Raw genomic sequence first — 22,892 nt, forward strand, 5'->3', positions numbered from 1 at the left:
CTTAAAAAAAACGATTTTTTTATTAAGTATGTGCACAATGTAAATATGTGACACCCAAAACATACTGACGTTATAAGGGATAATTAAGTGTATATGTAACTTAGATGTCTAAAAGTGGATTTCTTTGCCATTTTTCAGTTGTTGAAATCAATTTTTTCCTCTTTAATGATCACTTTATATTAGGTTGATGGTTTTATACCAATTAACTGATATTTTCCATCATTTTTTTATATAAATTTTTATTACCTTCCAGGATGAGGTTGATTGTCATTGTTTATTTTATATATCAATTATTTTCAAAATGAATCAGTATGAATTATTTCAATTATTATAATAAAGTCATCCTAGTCTGTCAGGTGGTTAATATTCAGCATCAATTGGAAATGCTCAATTTCAATATAATTGTGTCACGAAACTGAAAATGAGTTTTTTTTTTAATTGTGGACTGTGTGTTTGTTTTCTTAATAAAAATATGCAATATTTGGTATAGGAATGAAGGCTTCTTTGGTTACAAACTCCAAACGTTTCGACTACAACTGCGGCAGTATCTTGACGTATCAACTAAAACTGTTTCAATTAAGAAGAGTACTTCGACCATGCCACAGAAGATGACTTCCGCAATTGCAGTTGAAACATTTGGAGATTGTAACCAAAGAAGACCACATCAAGACCTGGAAACCAACCAAAACACAATATTCAATATATAACAAACCAAATTATCTAATTGATAATTACTTTTATCAAATAATACATCACTGCGTCTATGAATGCTTGAAAAATATTTTCACAAGATTCCTCTTCAGGAGGATATACAAAAATGCCCAGAAAAAACTAAGAAAAAGGCTGGACTGTAAGTTTATCAGTTTCTGTGATGAATTGGAACTGAAAAGTAAACATATCAAAAAACTCATTTCACTCAATATTCAGTGAGATGTGATTATTTTTCAAATTTGGTACAATCCTAAAATGTCAACGAAACTCGCATTTTTTATAACGATAATAATATAAGTAAAAATATTGACTATCGGCTCCATTTTATGGCAATGTCAGACCTACTGACTCAAAGTCAAAAGTAGTTTGTTAATCACTGTAAACTCCTGTACAATTATTACAAGTTGGTCTACAAAAACTTTTGAAAGAAAAGCACATCCCGGCAACCAACAGTTTATAGACACTTTGGCCAATACATATAAATACATCAACAATTTTCATCAATTAAAGTCATTATTGTTATAGTATTTCCAATACCAATTGGAACAGCACAGATAAGAAATTCCCGTCTCGACATAGGCGTTGGCATATTATTTTTCAGTAGTAGTTTTTCAGTTACTTATTCTTACAATCATAGCAATTGATCACCCCATGAAAAAGTTATCTCATCTGAATTTTTCCACCATGGGTAATTATGAAAAATTTCGACATTTAGGGTAGTTTATTTTCGAGTTGAAAAACACAAATATTTACAAAATAATAGAGGCCAACAAAATTGCTAGAAAAATCAAAATTCTTCTTCGTGATATTCGGATGAGGTGGAATCATCATCGGGTTGAATAACGATCGGATTTATGGAACTTTGCACATAATATTTGTTTTCTTCTTTTATAACGTGGGCCACACAGTTCTGCCACAAATCACTATTACCTACTTTATTCACCACTCGCGTTATATTGTCAAGCAGTACAGCATTCACAGTCGGTGACTGATTACATTTACGTAAGCTTTCTTTCATTTGGCCCAAACCATTTCAATTGGATTGAACACACAATAGTATGGAGGCAAACGTAAGAGAATATGACCACGTGTTTCACACATCGCATCAATAATATACTCTTTTTTGAAATTACGTTGTTTTATGGTCGCCAGTAATACCTTTTTCGTTGGAATCTTTTCGGGTATTTCCATGTCATGATTTCGCATGAAATCAATAATATCTGCTTTTTTTGTATTATTGTTTGGTATTGTAGTCAATAACCGAGAATGATACGAAGCGTTATTCATAACAATAACCAAGTTTGGAGGAATATTTGGGAGAAGCTGCTCACTGAACCAGATTGAATAAAGCCGCAGTCATATCTTCGAGATAAGCAGCAGAGGAATCTTTTATATTTTTGGCCGACAGAAGCAAAGCGTTAGGTACGAAACCCCTTTCATTCCCGGCATGCAAAATTATAACACGTTTTTCCCTTGAAGAAGGTGTGTTCAAAGCACAATACTTGGTTTCTCTACCCAGCCATATGTGACAACATAATGGGTGTCAAACCAAGTTTCGTCGAGGTAGATTATATGTCTGCTGGATTCTCAGTAGATTTTCATTCGCCCCAAATATTCTTGTCGGAGTTGAACAATGCGTGTCGATTCCATTATGACCATCCGATTGTTCAATTTTTTTATATTTGAAACTACAAGATAATAAAAGACACCTCGTAGAGTTTCTAAAGATTTGTAATTGTAATCAGGATAGTCGAGTAATTTATACCAAATCATTTCCAAGGTTGGTACTTCATTTTTTTGGTATATACCATAAATTGTTCGCCGAATCACATATTTTGTAGTACCATCAACATTTGCGAATTTTTCATTCCTTTGTTTTCGTTTCATTACAGGGTCAATGACATCCCCTATTTTAATGACTCGAAGAACTGTCGAACGAGATAGTTTCGTTAACTGGCATATTCTATTCACAATAGCATTCTGTGATGTGTGACAGTTTTCCTTCTTCAAGCATTCATGAATATTTAAAATTACTCGCTGAACTTGAACATGAAATGTTATCATTTGTTTCAAAAGGTCTCCAGAAAACCATATTGATGAAAGTACCCAAAAACACTAAGATTTTCACAAAAATCGGTTTAAACCATGAGATTGGAACCTTTGGTGTAAAAGTTGAAAACTTTTTCTAGAGATCAATTACCCTAACACCAAACTGATATTTTTGCACTCGGCACGCGTTTCGCAAACAAGGTTAACATCTTCAAGAGAAGCAAATTGATACTGAATCTAAAGACAAGGGTTAGCTGTTCATATACCTAAAGTTTGTTGGTCCAATGTGGACTTTGTTTGTTAAATGATGGTTATCCTAATTGATTTTTTGGTAATTAACTAGTGGAACCACTACCCGCAAATTAATTTGTCCGCTTTTTAATCTATTGTTGACAAATTAATTTGCAGGTAGTGGTACCACTAGTTAATTACCGAAAAATCAATTAGGATAATCATCATTTAACAAACAAAGTCCACATCGGACCAAAAAACTTTAGGTATATAAACAACTAACCCTTGTCTTTAGATTCAGTATCAATTTGCTTCTCCTGAAGATGCTAACCTTGTTAGCGAAACGCGCGTCGAGTGCAAAAATATCAATTTGGTGTTAGGGTAATTGATCTTTAGAAAAAGTTTTCAAAAATCGATTTGCAAAACCACTCATTACCTCACCTAACCCCACGAACACACGGCTCTGATAAAGAAATATTGTGAAATGGACAAAAAATTAGTATTCAGCCAGTCCAGCTAGTCGAGCCTTTATTCCTCAACTACGTTTGATAGCATGTTTACTAACTATCTGGGCGACTAGGGGCCACAGGAAGAAATGTTATGACTGTAATCTTATTTTTTTGCCGTTCCAATTGGGAATGGATAGACTATACATATTTACATTTGCATAAAGAAATTGTGAATCGATCATGTTGTGGAAATTCAGTGACAAAAAAGTGTTGATCAACATTTTTTTTCCTGAATTGGTTTAAATTATGATTCATTTCATACAGACGTATAAGCCTCATTTGACCTATCATCACAAATTAAATGACATTTCTGAAGTCACTGTAAGACACTGATTTTCCTAAAATTATTGTAAATCAGGAGAATGGGACTGTGTGATAAACACATTTCAAATGTCTCGAAGAAAAAGTCTGATGATGATAAATCAGGAGAAATCGCAACCCCCACCTTTTTGAAGAACTGTACAAGAGCTTTCTTCATTAAAGAATATTATATCTTGATTCATAATATACACAGAGGATCGATAGAAAAAAATATATTGTTTCTTCATCTTTATTTGACACTTTTGGACAAGACATCTAATCACTAAAAAATAAAAGGATATTAAATATCCCTATCACAACATGACTAGATGGTAGCCAATATCAATGTCAAATCCTGAAATAAAATACATAATGAGAACAACACATATCAATAATCAATATAAAGTCAGTACAAAAAATTGTCACACAGCAAGTACTTGAGAAAATAAGTACCATAAATTAGTACGTCTTGATCTTACTAGCTCTAGGAACCTTATAAAAATACAAATACTTTGATAGATCATCATGTGGATTTAATCTTCACTAAACTGCTTCGGATGCTGCACCCATTTCAACACACCTTTACGGGGTGTTCGCCGTTGAAGCTTATATTTCTGGGGCTTTGTACATAAGTCATATCTGAGCAGTATTTGGTAAAGTCACAATGGCAAAAATTACGAGAAAATAAATTATATGGTGAGATCTTCCCAGTCCTCTTTCTTTCTTGGCGACAATAATACATTGATATTGGTAATGTTCGATAGCTGCTCATGTATTCGAGGTGCTATTGGATTGTTGCTCAAGTCTATGGATTCTAGAGACGACTCTCGGAGATAATCCACATCTATGTCTGAAATCGAAAAGTTTATGATTTAGGTTTCAAGAATTGGCGATGGCGAATTTTAAATCTAATAAATTCAAAGAAACAAAATTGCAGTGGCAATTTTGTTTAATTTGGGAAAATTTTACTTTATGGGATACTCATGGATTTTCGCGATTTTTTCAGGGATGATACTACGTGATGGTAGGAATTCAGAATTCTTTTTATTTTTGGTCGGACTCAATTAGTTTTCGAGATATAGCCTGTAAAAGTTTGTATAATGTCATATTTTACCTTTTCTTATTAAGCAATAAACGATTGCAATTCACATATTTTTTATTCAACAAATTTTTTTCCATATCATCGCACTGTTTTCTATCCCTTTTCATTCACTTATTGCCAAGTTTCTTGAACTTATATTGAAACTCCATAATTTGTCACATGCTAACTCAGCGTAACCTAACCCGACCTAACCTAACTCAGTCTAACCTTACTTTAGAATTTCAAAAAACTATGTATCCTCAACAACTAATCTGACCTTCGAATTCTAAAAGGAACGTATTTTCGAATATTTACTTTTGTAAAAACTATGTTTCCTCAACATCTAACCTGACCTCCGAATTACAAAGGGAACGTATTTTCGAATATAGTGAAATTTAATGCAATTTATAAAAAGTGATTTGTGTGCATCCACCGACATAACCTACGAAGTTATGTCGATGTGTGCACCCGACAAATTATGGAATTTTATTCTAATTTCCGGAAACTCGGCAATAAGTGATTGAAAAGGAATAGAAAAAGTTGCGAAGATATGGAAAAAATTGTGTTGAATAAAAAATATCTAAATTGCAATCGTTAATTGCTTTTAAAAGAAGGTACAATATGACGTCATACAAACTTTGACAGGTTATATCTCGAAAACTAATTGAGTCCTACAAAAAATAAAAAGTTTTCTGAATTCCTACCATGATATAGTATCATCCCTGAAAAAATCGCGAAAATCCGTGAGTATCCCATAAAGTACAATTTAGCCTTTAATTTTTATACTTTTACATTTTGTAGATAACTTGTAAGTTTGGTATTGACGCCCACCCAGTACCAATGCAACTTGTGAAACATATCTGGAATTAGCTTCGCAGGGTAACTAAATATTCCATTAAAAAATGGTACTTCATATATTCCGAAAAATAGTAAATCGAAATAAAAAATAAATCTGTCCCTAGATTTTTCAATGTTGTTTATTTAACTCATTATGAAAGCATGAGTTACTTTATAGACGAGCTGTAAGAATGATCGATTATCCTTGAGAACTATTACATTTGAACTTATCACGAGTATGAGCCAAAAAATTTGCACTCACCGACTATGTGATTATTACTGGCGTTGAGCTGTCTCAGCTTCGGAATTTTGAATATACAGTTTGGCAGAGATATGAACGTATTGTGCGAGATGTCCAACCTTTCTAGCGATCCCATTTCTTCACACTCGTCTGGCAGTTTTGACATTTGATTGTGTGACAGATTCAGATCCGATATGAGATTGAATTTCGTGGCAAACTTTGGAGGTATTTTGGTGATAACATTGTCGCTGAGATCACAGGATTTCAGTTCTGTATGCCTCATCAGGTGGTAGACTGCGTCTGGTACTTGCATTAGTTGACAGTTCGATAGATCTGAAAAAAGTGAGATAATTGGTAAACGTTAACCCTTATTTGAGATATATTTGGTTGACAGAGATCCACTAAAATCAGCGGGAGTTTATAGGATGCCCATGTAACTGTGGTGAAGTCTATGTCGGTCAGACGAAAAGAAGCATTGGTACCCGCTAGCAACGTCTAATCATTATTCAACAAGAATGTATTTAGAAGCCATAGAATACACAAACACCAAATGAAGTTCAACAGAAAGGAAGAGAGAATATATCTACCAAAGATCTGACACACAACATTGAAAAGCGCCAAAACGAAGCCACTCAAATCGCGCGAACCCGCCATTACAGAAAGTGCGCGAAAAATCAACATCATAAATGATACGGCAGAAATGAGAGCTTCAGTTTTATTTGACACGTTAAGAAGAGTACTTTGACCTCGCCACCGAAGATGACTGTCGCAGTTTCAGTTGAAACGTTTGGAGACCACAGCAAAACTAGGAAACCAACCAAAACATTGCCGCCACCCGTGAAAGCCTACATTCATATAATAATAAATATTTCGTAAAAATGAGAATAAATCACGAATTTTCAATGATACTTAACCTTGTTCATTATGAAAGATTCACACTAGTTAAAATCCCGGAAATACGGTAGCCCATTCGCCATATGGACGCAACTTTCTCATCGTTTTAATTGGTTACATCATTTATAACAAAAGTGTAATTATTGCATTCTACTATAGCAAGGTAAAATTACCGGTGTTCTATTATGCAATGTTTGATTTATATACAAGAGCATCATGCAACTGTTTTTAATTGGTTTATATCGCAGACGTAGGTATATTTTAATCTAAAAATGAATATTGATTATGTATCTAAAATTTAGCCCTAGTTTGATACCTATGTGTTTTTTGTTTTCTCAATTTCACCCTTAATTCATATAGATAAAGATATATAATTTGTGTTTGGGTAGATTGTAGATAATAATGAACCGTGAAGTCCTCCAACATTTCAGTATTACGACTATTGCAGTCTTTTTAACGCAACTATAACCCATTCAAGCAGTTTAAGCCGTAATTTGTTCAGGACATAACGTTTTAAAATGAACCAGTTCGACACTATAAAATTCTTCAGGATATTTTGTTTTTCTTGCCACTTACCCTTTAATCGTGCCTTTTCATAAAAATAGAAAATCAGATAATATCGAGCTTTCAATTTTTCATAAATGAAGTATTTTCGTTCATTTTGACACAAAAACCATTGAATGGTGATTAAGAAAAAAGTGGACTCCAGAAATTTTGTACAGTCTGGCAACACTGCAAGTGATGCTAGTTGCGTAACCATCTTCATCTTATTCACAGTTATGTTAACAAGAAGCTTCAAGCTAGTGTGAATAATGAGCGTAGATAATATGAAAAATGTACCTAAACTTTGACTTTCTGCTGCTTCTTCGCATCTGTGAATCACCCTGGTTACAGCTGAAGCCATCTCTTAAACTTCGAATTTCCGCGTGACTGCCAAGTTGTTCAGTGACTCAATCTCTCGATCGATCTCAGTGGTACAGAACCAGAACGGGCGAAATTGAACTAAACAAAAAACAAGGGAGCCTAGTAATGTCGGTGCAATGCAGCGCTTTATTTCCGCTCACCTTGTGCTTATTTTTATTCACTGTGACTATTGGACTCAGAACCGGCTTCAGCGCGACGGCGAGAGCTTCAACTATTTGTGTTTGAAACTATGTACCTCTCGAGGATCTTTCCAAATTTTAACGGACCATTTATGTTTTCTGTTATAAACCGTGAATAGTAAAGAAGTTTTGAATCGTTACCTTCATTATGCCAAGCTGAATACAAAAACAAATGCCTTTACTTTTTTAATCTCATGAGACACCAGAAGAAATAACTCCAAACAATCTAAGAGCTTGGATTTTTTTAAGTTAGTGGCATAATACATAGAAAAATTGAAATTGGAAAATTTTAAGTTGAAATAAATACGGACTACTTCGAGAGACTTACAAGCCATTATCCACTCATTTACAGATCAAAGAGTAGGTACGTTTCAGCAGACATGGCCAAGAGCAATAATAGACAATTAGCATGGACATGCAATTTTGGAAAACAAATCAAAATTATCATAATTTCTACACATACAGACTCGCCAGGTCTAGAATTTAACTCAAAATCCCAAACTGGTGAACTCCTGACAAAAGGTAATGGGTAAAGTTTTAATCACTAATGCGCGTACACTCCACCATCAGGCAATTTTTTATCCGATTATTTCAAAATAGCGAATTGCACATGTGATGTTTCGTTACTAGACCCTGCGCGTAAAAAGGCAATAAGTAACGTTACTGTGGAAGGATCTGGAGCTTCCTGTATAATAATGTCCGATTCCGGAATATAACCCAAAGACGGCAGTTATTGCTAATGACAAAGGAAAATCAGCTAATTTTTAAAGTGTTCTTAACTGTTCATGAAGAAGATTGAAAGCGATTTTTTTATTTTCTCTGTGGTTATCTGAAAAATAACGGTTAGTGAAAGTTTTGTGAATGATGAAGAAGTCAAACAGCAGATTTGGTAAACTGTTTTATAAATTATTTATGGAAAATATTACTCGAGTCTAATTCAGGAAAGACACTGCTTTATTTTGTATGTTATAGGAAGTTGAACATACTGCAAAATAAAAAAGAAATATTAAGTAGTTCATTAAAGATATTCTCTCTAAATTTGTGGATTGCATATTGGTAATTGTAACCAACATATAATCTTTTGAAATGCTGTACATTCTCATATTTTCCATATATTCCCATTCCTATTGCAACATTCTTAAAAATTGTAGGATGTGTACAAATTCCTTTTATCAAAACAGCTAATTATATTACATCGAAATGAGTATATTTTCAGGAGAGATTAATTTTTGCAAAAGAAAGATTTTTAGCTTTCTACATCTACATCATTATACAAAATATAAGGGAATCTTCCAAGGAAAAGAAGAAAATAATTGATCTCAAAGAAGTAACTTTCAGACACAAATTGGAATAAAACGCCCTCTCTAAACAACTACCTTCATATAAACATTTAATTACATGAAAGAACAAAAAATACTTTCGAAATAACTACCTTTATATGAACATTGAATTATACAAAAACTGTGTTTACTTCAAACATTCGTTATAGAATTGATTCAGATATCATTCACAGGATTGCTACACAATTTAAATATAAAAATGGATGTTGGTTGGTTGGTTGGTTGGTACCTAAGTGGTAAACTTCTACATCGCTCAACTGATCGTGATGAAACTTGACATGTATAAGTGATTTTTCATAGAGAAGGTTTTTAGGCTATCAATTTTTCTGTAACTCGCCACTTGATGACGCTGTAGAACGATTTTTTGAAAGCACTGTTCTATAACGCTGCGCCCGCCCAAGTTCGTTGATTCTGATTCTGTCCAAACATTGGAACAGCAGCGATACAGCAACATAGTACTAGTATCGTGTATGTAAGAGGTAATATTTCACTCACATAGAACACTGTCATCCTCAATGGCGGACATAGTGGACGCTTGTCTTATTGTCTCATCAGCACCAATCTGGATAACATTACAAGATAAAGCACACACTCCATTCATAAAATTACGACCTCATGTCACGAATGAGTTGAATCTACTTCAATTATATTACTTCTTTCTTCAATGAAACAAGTGCAGAAGTGTTTAAAACATGACTTTCCGGTTTGAATACTTCTACGAAATATAGATGGCATTGAACGGGAATAGATACCAATATCGACATTTCAACATACATGTTGATAGATGAGGGTAGAATACGCAAAGAAAACCTTGCTTGTGGGGATGAAAGTGACCAAGTCAGAAATACCGGAAAAGATGATCCCCTTCAATAAAAGATCTGAATGTCCCTGCATTCAACTATACTATTAACTGATTTGTTTCAGTTTGTTCACCTTCTCTATTTGAGTAATTGTTCAAACATGTATAAGTAGTAATTTATTATTGAATTATTTGTTGCTTCTTTGTTAAGATCTCTTCTACGAAGGATTTAAAATAGAAATTAAACTTGGCAACTCATAGGTTTGTACTTAGTCCCAAAACAAAAATAGATTTTTAATTATAGGTTATTCAGTTATACTCACTTCCGTAGCTTGAAAGATCTAAATTGGTCTAAAAATATACAGTGTTAATTGTTGTTATAAAGAAGTAGTGATTGAGGCATAAGTAATAACATGCGGTAAGTTTAACTAAGCTAGAAAGAGGCTTCATTATGTTCTTCAAATATTCACATCTGATATTGGTGAATTATTCAGGAAGATTGAATTTCCTTCTAAGTTGCCTAAATTTGCTACTAGCGAATCTGTGTCTTTGTTTCAACTCAATTGCTACTGGTATACCATATAAATAGGATTTCCTTATAAATGATTGTTTTGCTTTCGAAAGTAGTTGATTCAGGTGTATTTTTTCTCCCGGTTTGTATCTGTAAGGAACTTGTAACATTATTTATTTATATTTTTAACATTATTCAGTACTATGAAAGTGGTAACAAAATACTAACCAGATCAATGTGTTGCCTGCTGACTGTATTTTACTTCATTCTTAGACTGTAAAAGGAAGTCTTATTTCATTCAGGAAGAGATTCAGCAATCTAATAGCATTATATGAGAAATAACCTTAAAATTTTCTCGATGTATGTCATGGATTTGTAACTCTCACATTGACATTGTGAAACAAATACCTTTTCACCAATGATCTATTCAAATGGAATAATATTTTTAATGAAATAATTTAATGAAATATTTACCAAGTTTCAATTTGAGAGTTCAACTCCATTGTTATGCCATTACAATCCAGATATAAGTTGGTATGTATTCCATGATTTTCCGCACTAAATAGTTGTATTATTTATTGATAGATTATAAAAATAAGTAGACTGTAATTGCTTTCAGTTTTAAACTTTAGTTGTCATTTTATTCAATGTTTTACAGACCCTTAGAATGATTTTCTTGCACTCGCCATGTATATAAAACAAATTCCTGATATCAATAATTAAACTATTTTTATTTGATATCTTCACTAATTCTGCGTGAATTATTCTTGTTTTCCTTATCACGCTGTAGAGAGAGATACATCAGACGTAGTAAATAATTGTTACTGTATTTCAAGTGGAAATTTATGTCAATAAAAATATTCTCGGGCAGTCAAGCGGCGTTGGAAGCTCTTGGCTCCTACTCTCTTCAATAGGAAGAGATGGCAAGAAGATTTATGGACTTCTGGCAGAATCTTCCAGGATTGGCTCACTCCAAGGCGTTTATTCACCCTTCGAAGCTTGATTCCAAATAGTTGTTGGACTACAGTGGGGATGAACTACGATGTCTAACAAGCCATCTTAGAGAACACTGTAATTTGAATCATCACATGCAGAGACTCGGACTGTCGGAAGACTGCGCCTCTGTTTGGAAAATGATGAAACAGCAGAGCATATACTTTGTGCCTGCCCCGCTTGGGACCGAAAAAGGTTTTTAGAGTTCGGCAGAGCCGTACTCTTACCATCTGACCTGAAAGACCACTCACCATTCAAACTAATCGGCTTCGTTAAGAAGCTGGGTTTATTTGGTCGAGTGTGAATAGGTGTGAGCCACAATAAACCCATGCGGGTTGCGATGAAGGATCGAATAGACCCACTCACTTTGGACCTAACCTAACCTAAGTATGATGACACCGTATACAAATTGCATTTTTTGACTGTATGAACACGTTCAAAGATAGCAATGTTAGTGGTTCATTGGTTATTGAATTTTTTACTAAATTTTGCTTACATCGGAAAATATTACGTGATTAATTAAATTGAATAAAAAATTCATGGTGTCGAATTGGAAAAAGTAAGTCATGAGCTTTTATAAGGGCGGATTAATGCACCAGTTTAAAGTCGTAAGTCGTAATGTGTCCTAAAATTTATGTACGAGTTGATATTGCTTTATATATCTACCGGTATCAATGTGGAATTTTGGTGGTTCAAACCAGTGATCATAACCCCTTAGACAAAATAATTTTTTGAAAAAATAAAGTACTCAGCAGTATTTTTCCACTAAAATAGAATGTTCGGACTTAAAATGAAGTGCAAAATTTAGGGATTTTAAATATACTGGGTGCTACAATTGGGGTAATTTTCTGTCATAGAAGAATTGGTGCCAAAATATGTTTGAATCATCAAAATTCCATATTGATACCAGGAAAGAGCCTGAATCGATTCACACCCAGTGTGCTTAGTTATATCAATCAGTGTGCATGCGTCGTAAATATTCAGTAGTAACAAATGGAAATATGAATTTTTATGACTTGAAGCTTGCGACTTATGAATTGATTATTTCACTTTGTGCATTGCATATTTGTAAACAAAAATTAAAATTTTTATATTTCAGAACTACATCCTATTGAGGTATTAAGTCAAAATTTCATCCCTATAAATATAATACCCTTTGAGATTAGGTTGTAATCCATACTTTTTTAAAGGCTCTTGATTTTCTTTTCAAAACTCTTGGTCTTGGTCGGTCGGTATATTCATTTCTACTTTGTAATTATTGACGAAAACAAAACTTTAATTACTCAAGAAATCAATGTAAGTAATTTAGAAGCACAAGTATGTTAATGAACCACCAATCAATGATTAAATCCACCTTGTCGAGTTGTCACGTTTGATATCATTTTTCATGGCTACTGCACATCTTAAAGAACTTCTTTATACTACTTTGCAAATTCGATACACTTTCATTTTTATTTCACCGAGACTGAGTGTATAAACATGAATTTAATTAAATATGAAATTGAATTGATTTTTTGAATCTTACAAAGGTTTGCAGATGTTGACGGTTGTCGAATAAATATTAATTATTATACTTATTATCTCATCAAACTCCGCAGACTCTATCTAGATCCATCGCCTGTTTCATGGTTTTACTTCTCCCGAGAGGGGTCGTGAATTTTGGAGTGTCTATTTAACAGAATGGTACTGGATGGAGACTTTTGATTCAACAGGAGTTCAAATCCTTCTTTGCATGGTCCTTGACCATGCTAGAGAAGGAATTGGAAATTGGAATTGGAAAATTTTCAACTAGTCAGGTAGATCATTAGGAATACGGAATAAACTTTAGCGGTCTAGAAACCAAACCCCGATATCGTGATTGATTTTTTGACACCAATTTCTCTTTTTAAATAATTATGTGTCGTTCCCAGAATTTAGCAAATCTCAATCTCTAGGTATTGGATGTTTCATGGAGAAAATAATGATTGTTTTTTTTTGTTTTTCTTAACTCATCCTTCAATTCTATTTCAATTCCATATACAATAAAGGAAAAAAGAGAGAGAGAGAGAGTCTAAAAAATATTTTCTAACGTATTTTGGTTCGTGATTTTCCCTATTCTCTTGCAAATGGATATTTTACAACAGTTTGGCGACGATAATCTGGATATTCGCCATTAACCTCGTGAAGTTATATTCTCATATAAACTTATTACTAGTTATCGGTTACATTTTAATTGAACCAATAATAAACAAAATGTCCGCATTGGGTGATGAGAATCCCAAACTTTTCAGATGGTAGCTCAGACCTGAAGAAGTTATTGGGTAATTTTTAGGTTATAATATTGCAATAGATACAAGTGTAACTGTTGATGTTTACATATATATAAATGGTAGGGAGGGCTTATCGCCAATAATAGACAAATAGAGTTTCCAAAGTCTTTTCAGAAAAACAGATCACTTTCCCATCATACTATTAAATTAAGAATTCAGTGATTCATTTTCTTTAGAACTGTAAAACACCCAATAAAAGTTATTTTGCTGTTGGAAAAACAAATTTTATTAACCTACTTTTTGTATTTTCACCTACTTTTCGAAAAAATTTACAATTTCGAATATAGAAATTTATACTGCCTTAATTTATTTTGTATCAGTTAATATCATTCATAATATATTTAACAATGATTCTTATTTCGATATCAGACGTTTTATTAATTAAAATACAATTAGTCTGTGAAACCATTTCCTTAGGTTTCATACATTGTTTAAATACAGTAAAAGACGTATTTAAACGGTTGGATGTTTTTGTGTGGTCGTTGAAGGAGTCTCCTCTCATCATTGATGGTATTCCACAAGGATACATTCTCAAGACCACATCTACAGGTTTGCGAACTTTAATATGTATTGTGTGTAGTGGGTAGTTAGTTTTCAGCAGCTGAAGCTGAATTTTCGAATTTAAGACATGAAAATTACCATAGCCCCACGCACCGAGCAAGCGAAAGAGTCAAGTTGATTTATTTGCAAAGATGGACGACATTATTCATATTTGAAAATTCCTGATGTAACAATAATTGTAATGGGATGGGCATGCTACAAATATTTTCCAAAACAAGATCAGGTCTGGCCATATTCTCTTCCTGAACTCATTTGACAAACGTGAATAAAGAAATGAGTAGCTGGACTCATTTAAGAACAATATTAGGTATGTGTTGTTATCACTTTTTTCGATTGGGCCTTTTCGAATTTCTAAAGCGACTCAGTTCATTGACAATGCCGCAGAATACTTCAATTCCTCGTACTCTTTAGAGTTCCTTAGCACTTGAAATATTTCAAATAGATTTTGATTTGTTTTTATTATCTACCGATTATGTAGTCTAATCGAAATTAGGTATATATTTTGATACGTTATTTTAACACCTCGACACGTGTTTCGATCACCAAGGGATCATCTTCAAGAGGCAGATCTTCCTCTTGTAGTATAAAAACAGAGTCTATGAGATTCATATTACATACCCCCCAGAATGGGATTCCATATATCAAGTGAGATTCTACTAAGGAATGGTACACAACGTTGGCAGAAGAAATACCAAGTTCATTCGATGTTATTCTTACTGCATAACATCCAGAGGACAATTTTTTATTTAAATTTGAAACAAGAAACAGGTTCATCTAACTTCAGCCTGCAATCTGTATGGAGACCTGGAAATCTTGTATGTTTAGCGCTTTCTTTAACATCCTCACCAACAAGCTCACCTAATTCAACTTTGAAAGATATAATATTAGTTTTTGCCATATTCATGGCTAACTGGTTTGAGTAAACATTAGGATGTATTTTTTACGAAGTCACTTCATTATAAAATTTATAATCTTCAATTTTAGATGAACATATTACCAGGAAGCATGATATCTTCATACGATACGGGAAATATTAATTCATATGGGAATATTGCTTAGTAAGTTTGAATAAAGAGTATTATCTTTCATTATTTAAGCTATTTTAAATCATTATAGCCCATTTTTAATTAAAGTTTTGACCAGTAGTCAAAACCAAGTGTTCACCTAATAAATTAAGAAACATTGTTTCATAAATCGGTAATTATTGAACCTATTTTTGCCAAAAAGCAGTTTGGTTAAACTTCACTTCCCAACGATATTTCCTAAATAACTTGCCAGTAGTTTGCATGAAAGGGCAACATGTATGTTTCTTCAAATTATTCGTGAGTCACCTGTTGATCATTCTCTTTATATGTCTATGCTGACAAAGGAAATTTATACTTGACCGCACATTCAATATTCAATATTTTATTCGCAAGTTGCTATTTTTCTACGCTACTGAAGACCAGAAGTAGCTCTGTTAATAATTCGAAATATCTTCGAAACTAATAGAATAAGCGATCTTGATGCAACGTTTTCCTGCTTTCGCCTTAAATAGTATGAAATAGTAATTTTGTTCTTGATAGTCGCACACTTGCGTATAGCCTTTGGCTACCTTTTATGGAAATCCTGAGGTTGACCGGTAGAAACAATATATTTTCATATCTTTATAGCGAATTCTATACATGTTTTACTGGAAGAAGATTTATGTCCAAATTTGATGATTCGCATTTGAAGATCGTGAGATCGTACAAATGGAAATTAGGACAAATTGTCAAATAAGGTAATTTAAACTCCTTCAACTTTGCAAAAACTGATCCGACTGATGTACGAGGTGTTGTGAGAGTGAACATGTCAATTAAAATGAGGATATCCTTCTCGTCTCGTTGCAGTTCATTCCTGACCGTGTATCTGATAATTTTTTAGTCATTATAGTATTATAATACTAATAAGTAAATAAATAACTCTTTCTTGTTGTCTTCTCTTCCAATTTTCTCAAACACGTTAATGGAATAAGTGAACAAGGACATCTCCCTTAAGTAAACAGAAATTCACAGGGATTCACACGGCGGGATGTTGTATCGGTATGACTTCCCAATGAAAAATCACCCTCTATTTTTCTCTGCAACTTCATGGCAACTTTGTGAAACCAAAGCATAAAAACACAGTATTTTGGTCCAATACTAGACAACGATGTTTCAAAATGTCATATCTATCATCAGTGGTGCTAGGCTGAGCCATGAATGCACGTAAATGGGCAATGATAAATTTCCGAACCATCAAGAGATACTTTTCCATCATTCACAGAATATCTCCCATGATTTCATGAAGATTTCGGAAGGGAGGATTAGCCTGGGTTGTATTTCAACACTAATCTACGACTGTCCTCCTGAAAAACCCTATTTGATGGCGATCTTGTCTGTCAAAAAAATGCCATGATCAATTATTTATTTGCAAACGGTTTCATTCTCTTCCTGCTGCTAGATTGATCTGATATTTGGTACACACATTTAGTTTTGATGACAATACCATTTAATAAATTCCTTATCATTGTTAATTCAAGATGTCGCAGCTACAAAATGGCGAATTATAATTTTTTCACAACTACCTCAATATGGTTATCTAATTACAAGGCTTAACACTGATATACTAAATGTACAAAACAAAATGGGAGGAATTGAGTGAAAAAATTAGAAACTGAAAACTTGAGAATAAAATAAGTAGAAAAAAAAATATTTGAACGGTTTTATTGAAAATGATATAGATAATGTAAAAAAAATTCGGAAAATTTTTTTTTAATCTTTTGGTACATTATCTACATCATTACTATCTTTTTTTGTAATGACTACGTCACTGTACTGAACTCACATTTAGTGAATTTAATACTAGCACTGAATGATACGAATGAGAAATACACTTATATACTTGATTGATATACCCACATATTGGATATGTTGAGGTTCTTATAATATACCGGATGACAACAAAATCATTGCAAACGTCGTCTTTAATTGTCACTGGCACAGGAAAATGAGCCGCATAGTATCTTTGACACTTTCTATAGTATAATGTTGAAGTTTAAAAAATACCACTTGTCATTAAGATTCTCGAGATAAACGAGTACCACTCTGTATCTGTAGACTAGGGGGAGGGAGTGTAGGCTCGCAGAACTTAGGCCACATGTGTCCACCAGGAAGGTGGACAGGTCTCTGGGAGACATCTCCTTTATATCGGCAGGTGTAGGCCAAGACTCGCCGAACACACACTCTCTTATTGACGATAACTACGGACATTCGCATAGGACATGCCTGACAGTTTCATGTTCCTGTTCACACACCTTGCACAGCCCCATATTGTGGAGGTGTTTCCTTAGTTGACAGTGGCCAGTCAGAAACCCTACTGTAGATTTTTCCTGGTCATCACCAGATATTTCTTCAGCGCCAGCTTCGTAGGTGATCCTGGATCTAGGGTGATCCTGGAAAGATGGTATCCTTTGATTTCATCCCATCTCTTTAGGGATTGTGTGACGTTTGGCTAGTTCCGCAATTGTCGAAGTCATCAGGCCGTAGGTTCCACTGGGTCCTAAAATTCTTAGTCCAGCCGCTTCCTTGGCTAAAGAGTCGTAAATGCGATTATCTTTACTCCTGTCGTGTCCTTTAACCCACCTCAGGATAATGTTATCTACCGAGGCTTTGGCTAAATCTTGGTGGCACTCTAGTACTAGCCCTGAGGTAAGACGTCTGTTCAAGACTAATAGGGCTTGTCTGCTGTCAGTGCAGATTGTTATGTTTTTGCCAGAAATTCCTTTCCTGGTTATTTCTTTTGTGGCGATTGAGGTACCTGCCAGTTCCATTTGGACCACGCTGGTATTTTTCCCATTCCCCACTTAATCCCTAGGCTTAGTGATCTGGAGTGAGATGAACGAGTGACAAATGGTATTCAAAAAAATAAAAGTATGTGCATTCGTAACAAATTTAATATCCTTATTTATTCAAAAACTTAGCAAACATAGTCTATTGTTTCTGACTACATAAAGTTGTTTGACAATCATAGTGTCGTCATGTTGAATTTAGAAAAAATGGCTCCTACAACGCTATTTTGATCACTTATATCGTTGAAAAGATAATTTTATATCCTAGCAAAAATTTACAGGTTTTTATTTAAAATTGTTGACTTGGGTTTTTCCTTTAATCGAAATAAGTTTTCGATTGTTTTTTCAGAAATATCTTCTCCGTTCTTCTTCGTTCCGAATTTCAAATTTTGTATACCAGTAACAACAATGATTTCTTTGTCACCCGGTTCGCAACGCAGCGTCCCGCTGTAAAGTCAAGCTTCGACATTGACCATCAATTGAGATTCTCTCTTTCCTTTTCTCTGCAGCTTTCACTACAAGCAGGAAACTAGAGTATTTCATGATGAGTGCGTCATGAAATTGAAAATTTTAGTCACTCTTTTTCCTCAAAAATTAAAGTAGGCCTATTGAGTTGTCAATAATTATTTGATAATTAATATGACTGTGATGAAGAAGATCAGAATAGGCACTTATGAAGCGTTACTTCTTTTAGACAGTAATTTTAAAAATAGTTTTCGCTTTCGAGGAAAAATAAAGGTTTGTCATTATGACTGACATATGTTATTAACATCCATAATTACTCTGATATCATATATCATCAGACATCATGATTTTTACTGAACTTGTGTAAAACGAATTGTGCATCTCCATTTTGTGCATCTCCATGTTGTATAGTACACATAATGAAATTTCGAGTTATTGAGAATAGGCATAATGAGGTTAAACTTATGAAGTAATAAAATCAATAATTCAATTTCTTCTGATTCTGGGTATTGAAAACCTTTCATTTGTACGACAATATTGTTGTATTTTGTGGATGATCTATTGTTAGAGTTACAAACAAAGGAGTTATTGTATGAGACAGTAATTATAGAAAAGTTGATATCAATTTAATCTTCCTTCTCTTAGAGTACCACAATTACAGTGAAAACATTTATGTTTTCTATAGTTCTCCTCGCTGGTCCAGTTTTTCTTTTAATAAAATCGTTCATTATTCGCTAAATCAAATGTTGGTATTTAGGTCTGATTTCGAGCGATTTAAAGTAACAATGAACATAAAAATGGCAAGAGATTAGAAGTTTCCTCGTTTATGGGGAATGTCAAAAATACAAAAATTGTCTCTTTCAACATTTCGAAAATTTGTTTGTGAATTCCACCTGTGATATAGCAGCCATATTCTCTTCAGATTTTATTTGTATTTATGTTATAATTTAATTGCTGGAATACAATGTATTGCATAATTATTGATGGTGGTAACACATTTTCACTGAAAACATTTAATTTCACAGAGGAAATATTTTGTAAATTTATCTATTTGTATCATACTTATCGTTCAAATACGAGTTTTCAATCATATTTGAAGAATTTATGAGTTACAGCTTGAATCTTCTTCGACTGCGTTATGAAATAGAGTCACTTGCAAACATTAGAGGTTCAAAAGGTCATCAGACTGCCAGAAAGTACAAAAAACGGATTTATTAGTTACATATAGGTTTGTTACCTTTATTTTTTCACCAAAAAATAGCAATTTTGCAATAAATTCGAAAATAGCTATCGAGTTTATACATGAAACATAAACAAAATCTGAAGAGTTCTAGTTGAATAGTAAGTGTATTTTATAGATATTAATAGAAGTAAAAAAAATTAAAAGAAAAAATATATATCGTTTGCACTCATAAACAGAAATAACACACAAAAAATCGCGTCGTTCATATATGAAAAACAAATGAAATAAGACTTTTGTGTATTTTTAGTTACAGATAATGCGCCAAATTTGTTTTGAGTTTTCTGGAGAAGTCAATAATAAAAAAATCCATAAAGTGCAGACTTTTAGGCGGTCACTGTATACATATCTTGCATGATATTTCACCACACAATAGATTTCACATCTTCGATCACCACTCACCGAGATTCTCATTTTCCTTGGCTTCGTTGCACCGACCCACGACCCTGATGACGGCTCTTCCGGCTAACCTTGCCGAGATCATCATAGCTCCCAGCCTGGGATCGGGCTCGCTCTCCGCCTCCTCCGCGATTTCCTGGGGGTATTGCGTAGGGGGGCGCATTTCTCTTCCGAAATTTTCACACAAACTGATATCCAACGAACGATTGTTAGGTTAGGTGCACTTTTGGTATCACTTTTGCGATCGCTTCGATTCAAATGTTTGTTATTTTGTGCGAGGCTGCGTTTTTATACCGAATCGGACTCTTTGTTTACGTCGTTCCCTCGCCTCTCTAGCGTCGCGACGAATCAGTAGCTGATGCGTCGAAGGCGCGGGGCGGGCGCAGGGGGATTCTACGATTTGTTTTGATTGAATGTTTTGATCCATCGATATTGCGGGCCCGCTGTTGACCAATATTTTTCTCAGGAAGTTAAAAGTCTGTCACATTTTTCGATCGATCACAAAGAATGTGCTTGATGAAGAAAAGAGAAATTAAACTTTCTATGTTTTTTACCACTTTTATTTGTAACTAACGTTACTGCAGTTTTGTTGTATGAGTTTGAAAATGTCCGTATAGGACGAAACTGCAGTAACGTTACAAATAAAAGTGGTAAAAAACATAGAAAATTTAATTTCCCTTCTCTTCATTATGATTTCCTACCACGGTTACATCCATCCAGTTATTGAAAGAATGTGCTTCTTCTGACTGTCGTACTACAAAAATGATATCAGCCAAGAATTACTTTGATATAGCCATATCTCCAATCAATCCAAAGTAAGAAAATAGGCAGGTTTCTTGTAATGATGATAAGAAAAATGGAAATCAATGGATTGAGAAAGATAACCAAATACTATTCATATTAGACACCAGTGAACACTTGATAAGAAAAATTGTAACCTCTGGTGCGAAATGAATTTTGTGAATATACTTTTTTCTCACCAAAACTAAAGCATTGTCTTTCGATTAGTGTTTTGCTAACAAAGTGAATATCATCAGAATACTGAAACTAAGAAGTTAGAGTCTTTGAGTACAATCTGGCCTCACTAGCTTCGGTAATAGAGATCATTAAATACTTTCCTAGTATTAGTAGTTATATTAGTTTGTTAATTATCTTAATTCCTAATTATTAGGTCAATTACGACCTGATATTTCGTTGGTTTCGGTTTGGAATGGGACCTATGTCGCGATCCATAGATCTAATTTAAGATTTTGCGATTTGTAAACTTTCGAAGGCGTCTAAAAACTGTTCTCATGAAGTATTTTTCATTTATTATGTGGAATGTTGAACAACACTGGACTTCTACACTCACTAAATGAAATATATGAAATATATCCCTTGAAATGAGTTATTTCAGTATGTTTAGTTCAACCAACATACTTTTTAATGTTATTTTGTTAATCCCAGATTTTGCCTTTTCCCTCAATCTGTCTTTCGGGTTGTTTAAGTGTGCGAGCAGTTTTGAAAATCACTTTCATTTTAATTTTTCGATACATATCGATACATATCAACCACAATACACCAATTTATTGGTGTATTGTGGTTGATATGGGACAATTATATAGGTGAACTATGATTCATTGTCTTTCTGAAAAGTCGAAAATTTACGATGTAGTATCTTTACTTTCTCAAGGATAACGTCTATGGCCAAGAAAACGTAGTCCGCCATTTTTTGTTGTCACTACGTACAGTCAATGATGACATGAGTAGATTCAACTCATTTATGACATGAAGTGGTAATTTATGAATGAATTGAGTGTTTCATCTTATAATGCTATCTAGATTGGTGCTGAGGAGGAAATAAGACGAATGTCATATTCCGAAACATCGTATGTCCACCAGTGGGGATGACAAAGTTCCATGAAAATGAAATTTTACCTCTTTCATTTACTGTAACAATCTTGTGAGTGATATCTGATTAAATTCCATCATGAATGTTTGAAATACAAACTGAATAGAGAAAAGTCTTTTTTGTATGATTTCATGTAATTCAATGATTGTATGAAGGCAGCTGTTTCGAAATAGCTTTTTCGTCCAGTTTATATCAACAACTTATTGGAAAAACCCAAGAATCTAGTATACATATAGCTTTGCTGATGACAGCACCCTTGTCTCGTCATTCCATTTGGATTCCAGGACATCAGCTGTGGATGCACATCTTCACCGGCAGCAGGAGGTTGCATGTCTTAATGAGGATCTAAAGGTAATTTTGAATTGGGAACGAAAACCCAGGCATCGGTTTTTTCCAAAAAGATAAATCTCCCCGAACCGGATATGATAATGTCAGGACAGACAATTTAGCTTTCTGCTTTGATAAGTTTATTGGGTATTAAAATGGACACCAATATGTCTTGGCACAATCGACAATCATGTCGCTGGAATTGCAAAGGCTGCTTCTCAAAAGCTTGATACACTGTTCCGAATTAGGGA

At 33.8% G+C, this 22,892-nt stretch overlaps 1 protein-coding gene across 2 annotated transcripts; it reads right to left on the reverse strand.

Annotated features, from left to right (window-relative positions):
- Positions 1-4,036: 4,036 nt before the first annotated feature.
- Sclp (leucine rich repeat containing protein 20 sclp) lies at positions 4,037-20,697 on the reverse strand. Of its 2 annotated transcripts, none has more exons than XM_023173847.2 (3): positions 20,427-20,697; positions 5,981-6,292; positions 4,037-4,650 (listed from the first exon to the last, which is right to left on the reverse strand). In XM_023173847.2, the coding sequence occupies exons 1-3, from the start codon at positions 20,584-20,586 to the stop codon at positions 4,490-4,492; spliced, it is 633 nt and encodes a 210-aa protein (XP_023029615.1). In that variant the 5' UTR covers positions 20,587-20,697; the 3' UTR covers positions 4,037-4,489. The 2 variants fall into 2 exon arrangements, with proteins under 2 accessions (XP_023029615.1, XP_023029616.1); XM_023173848.2 differs by lacking the exon at positions 20,427-20,697 and adding an exon at positions 7,694-7,850.
- Between the last annotated feature and the right edge of the window lie 2,195 nt (positions 20,698-22,892).

Source organism: Leptinotarsa decemlineata, unplaced genomic scaffold (assembly GCF_025532065.1).
Source record: "Leptinotarsa decemlineata unplaced genomic scaffold, Ldec_3_MD MMD2_P_RNA_scaffold_5, whole genome shotgun sequence".
NCBI lineage: Eukaryota > Metazoa > Arthropoda > Insecta > Coleoptera > Chrysomelidae > Leptinotarsa > Leptinotarsa decemlineata.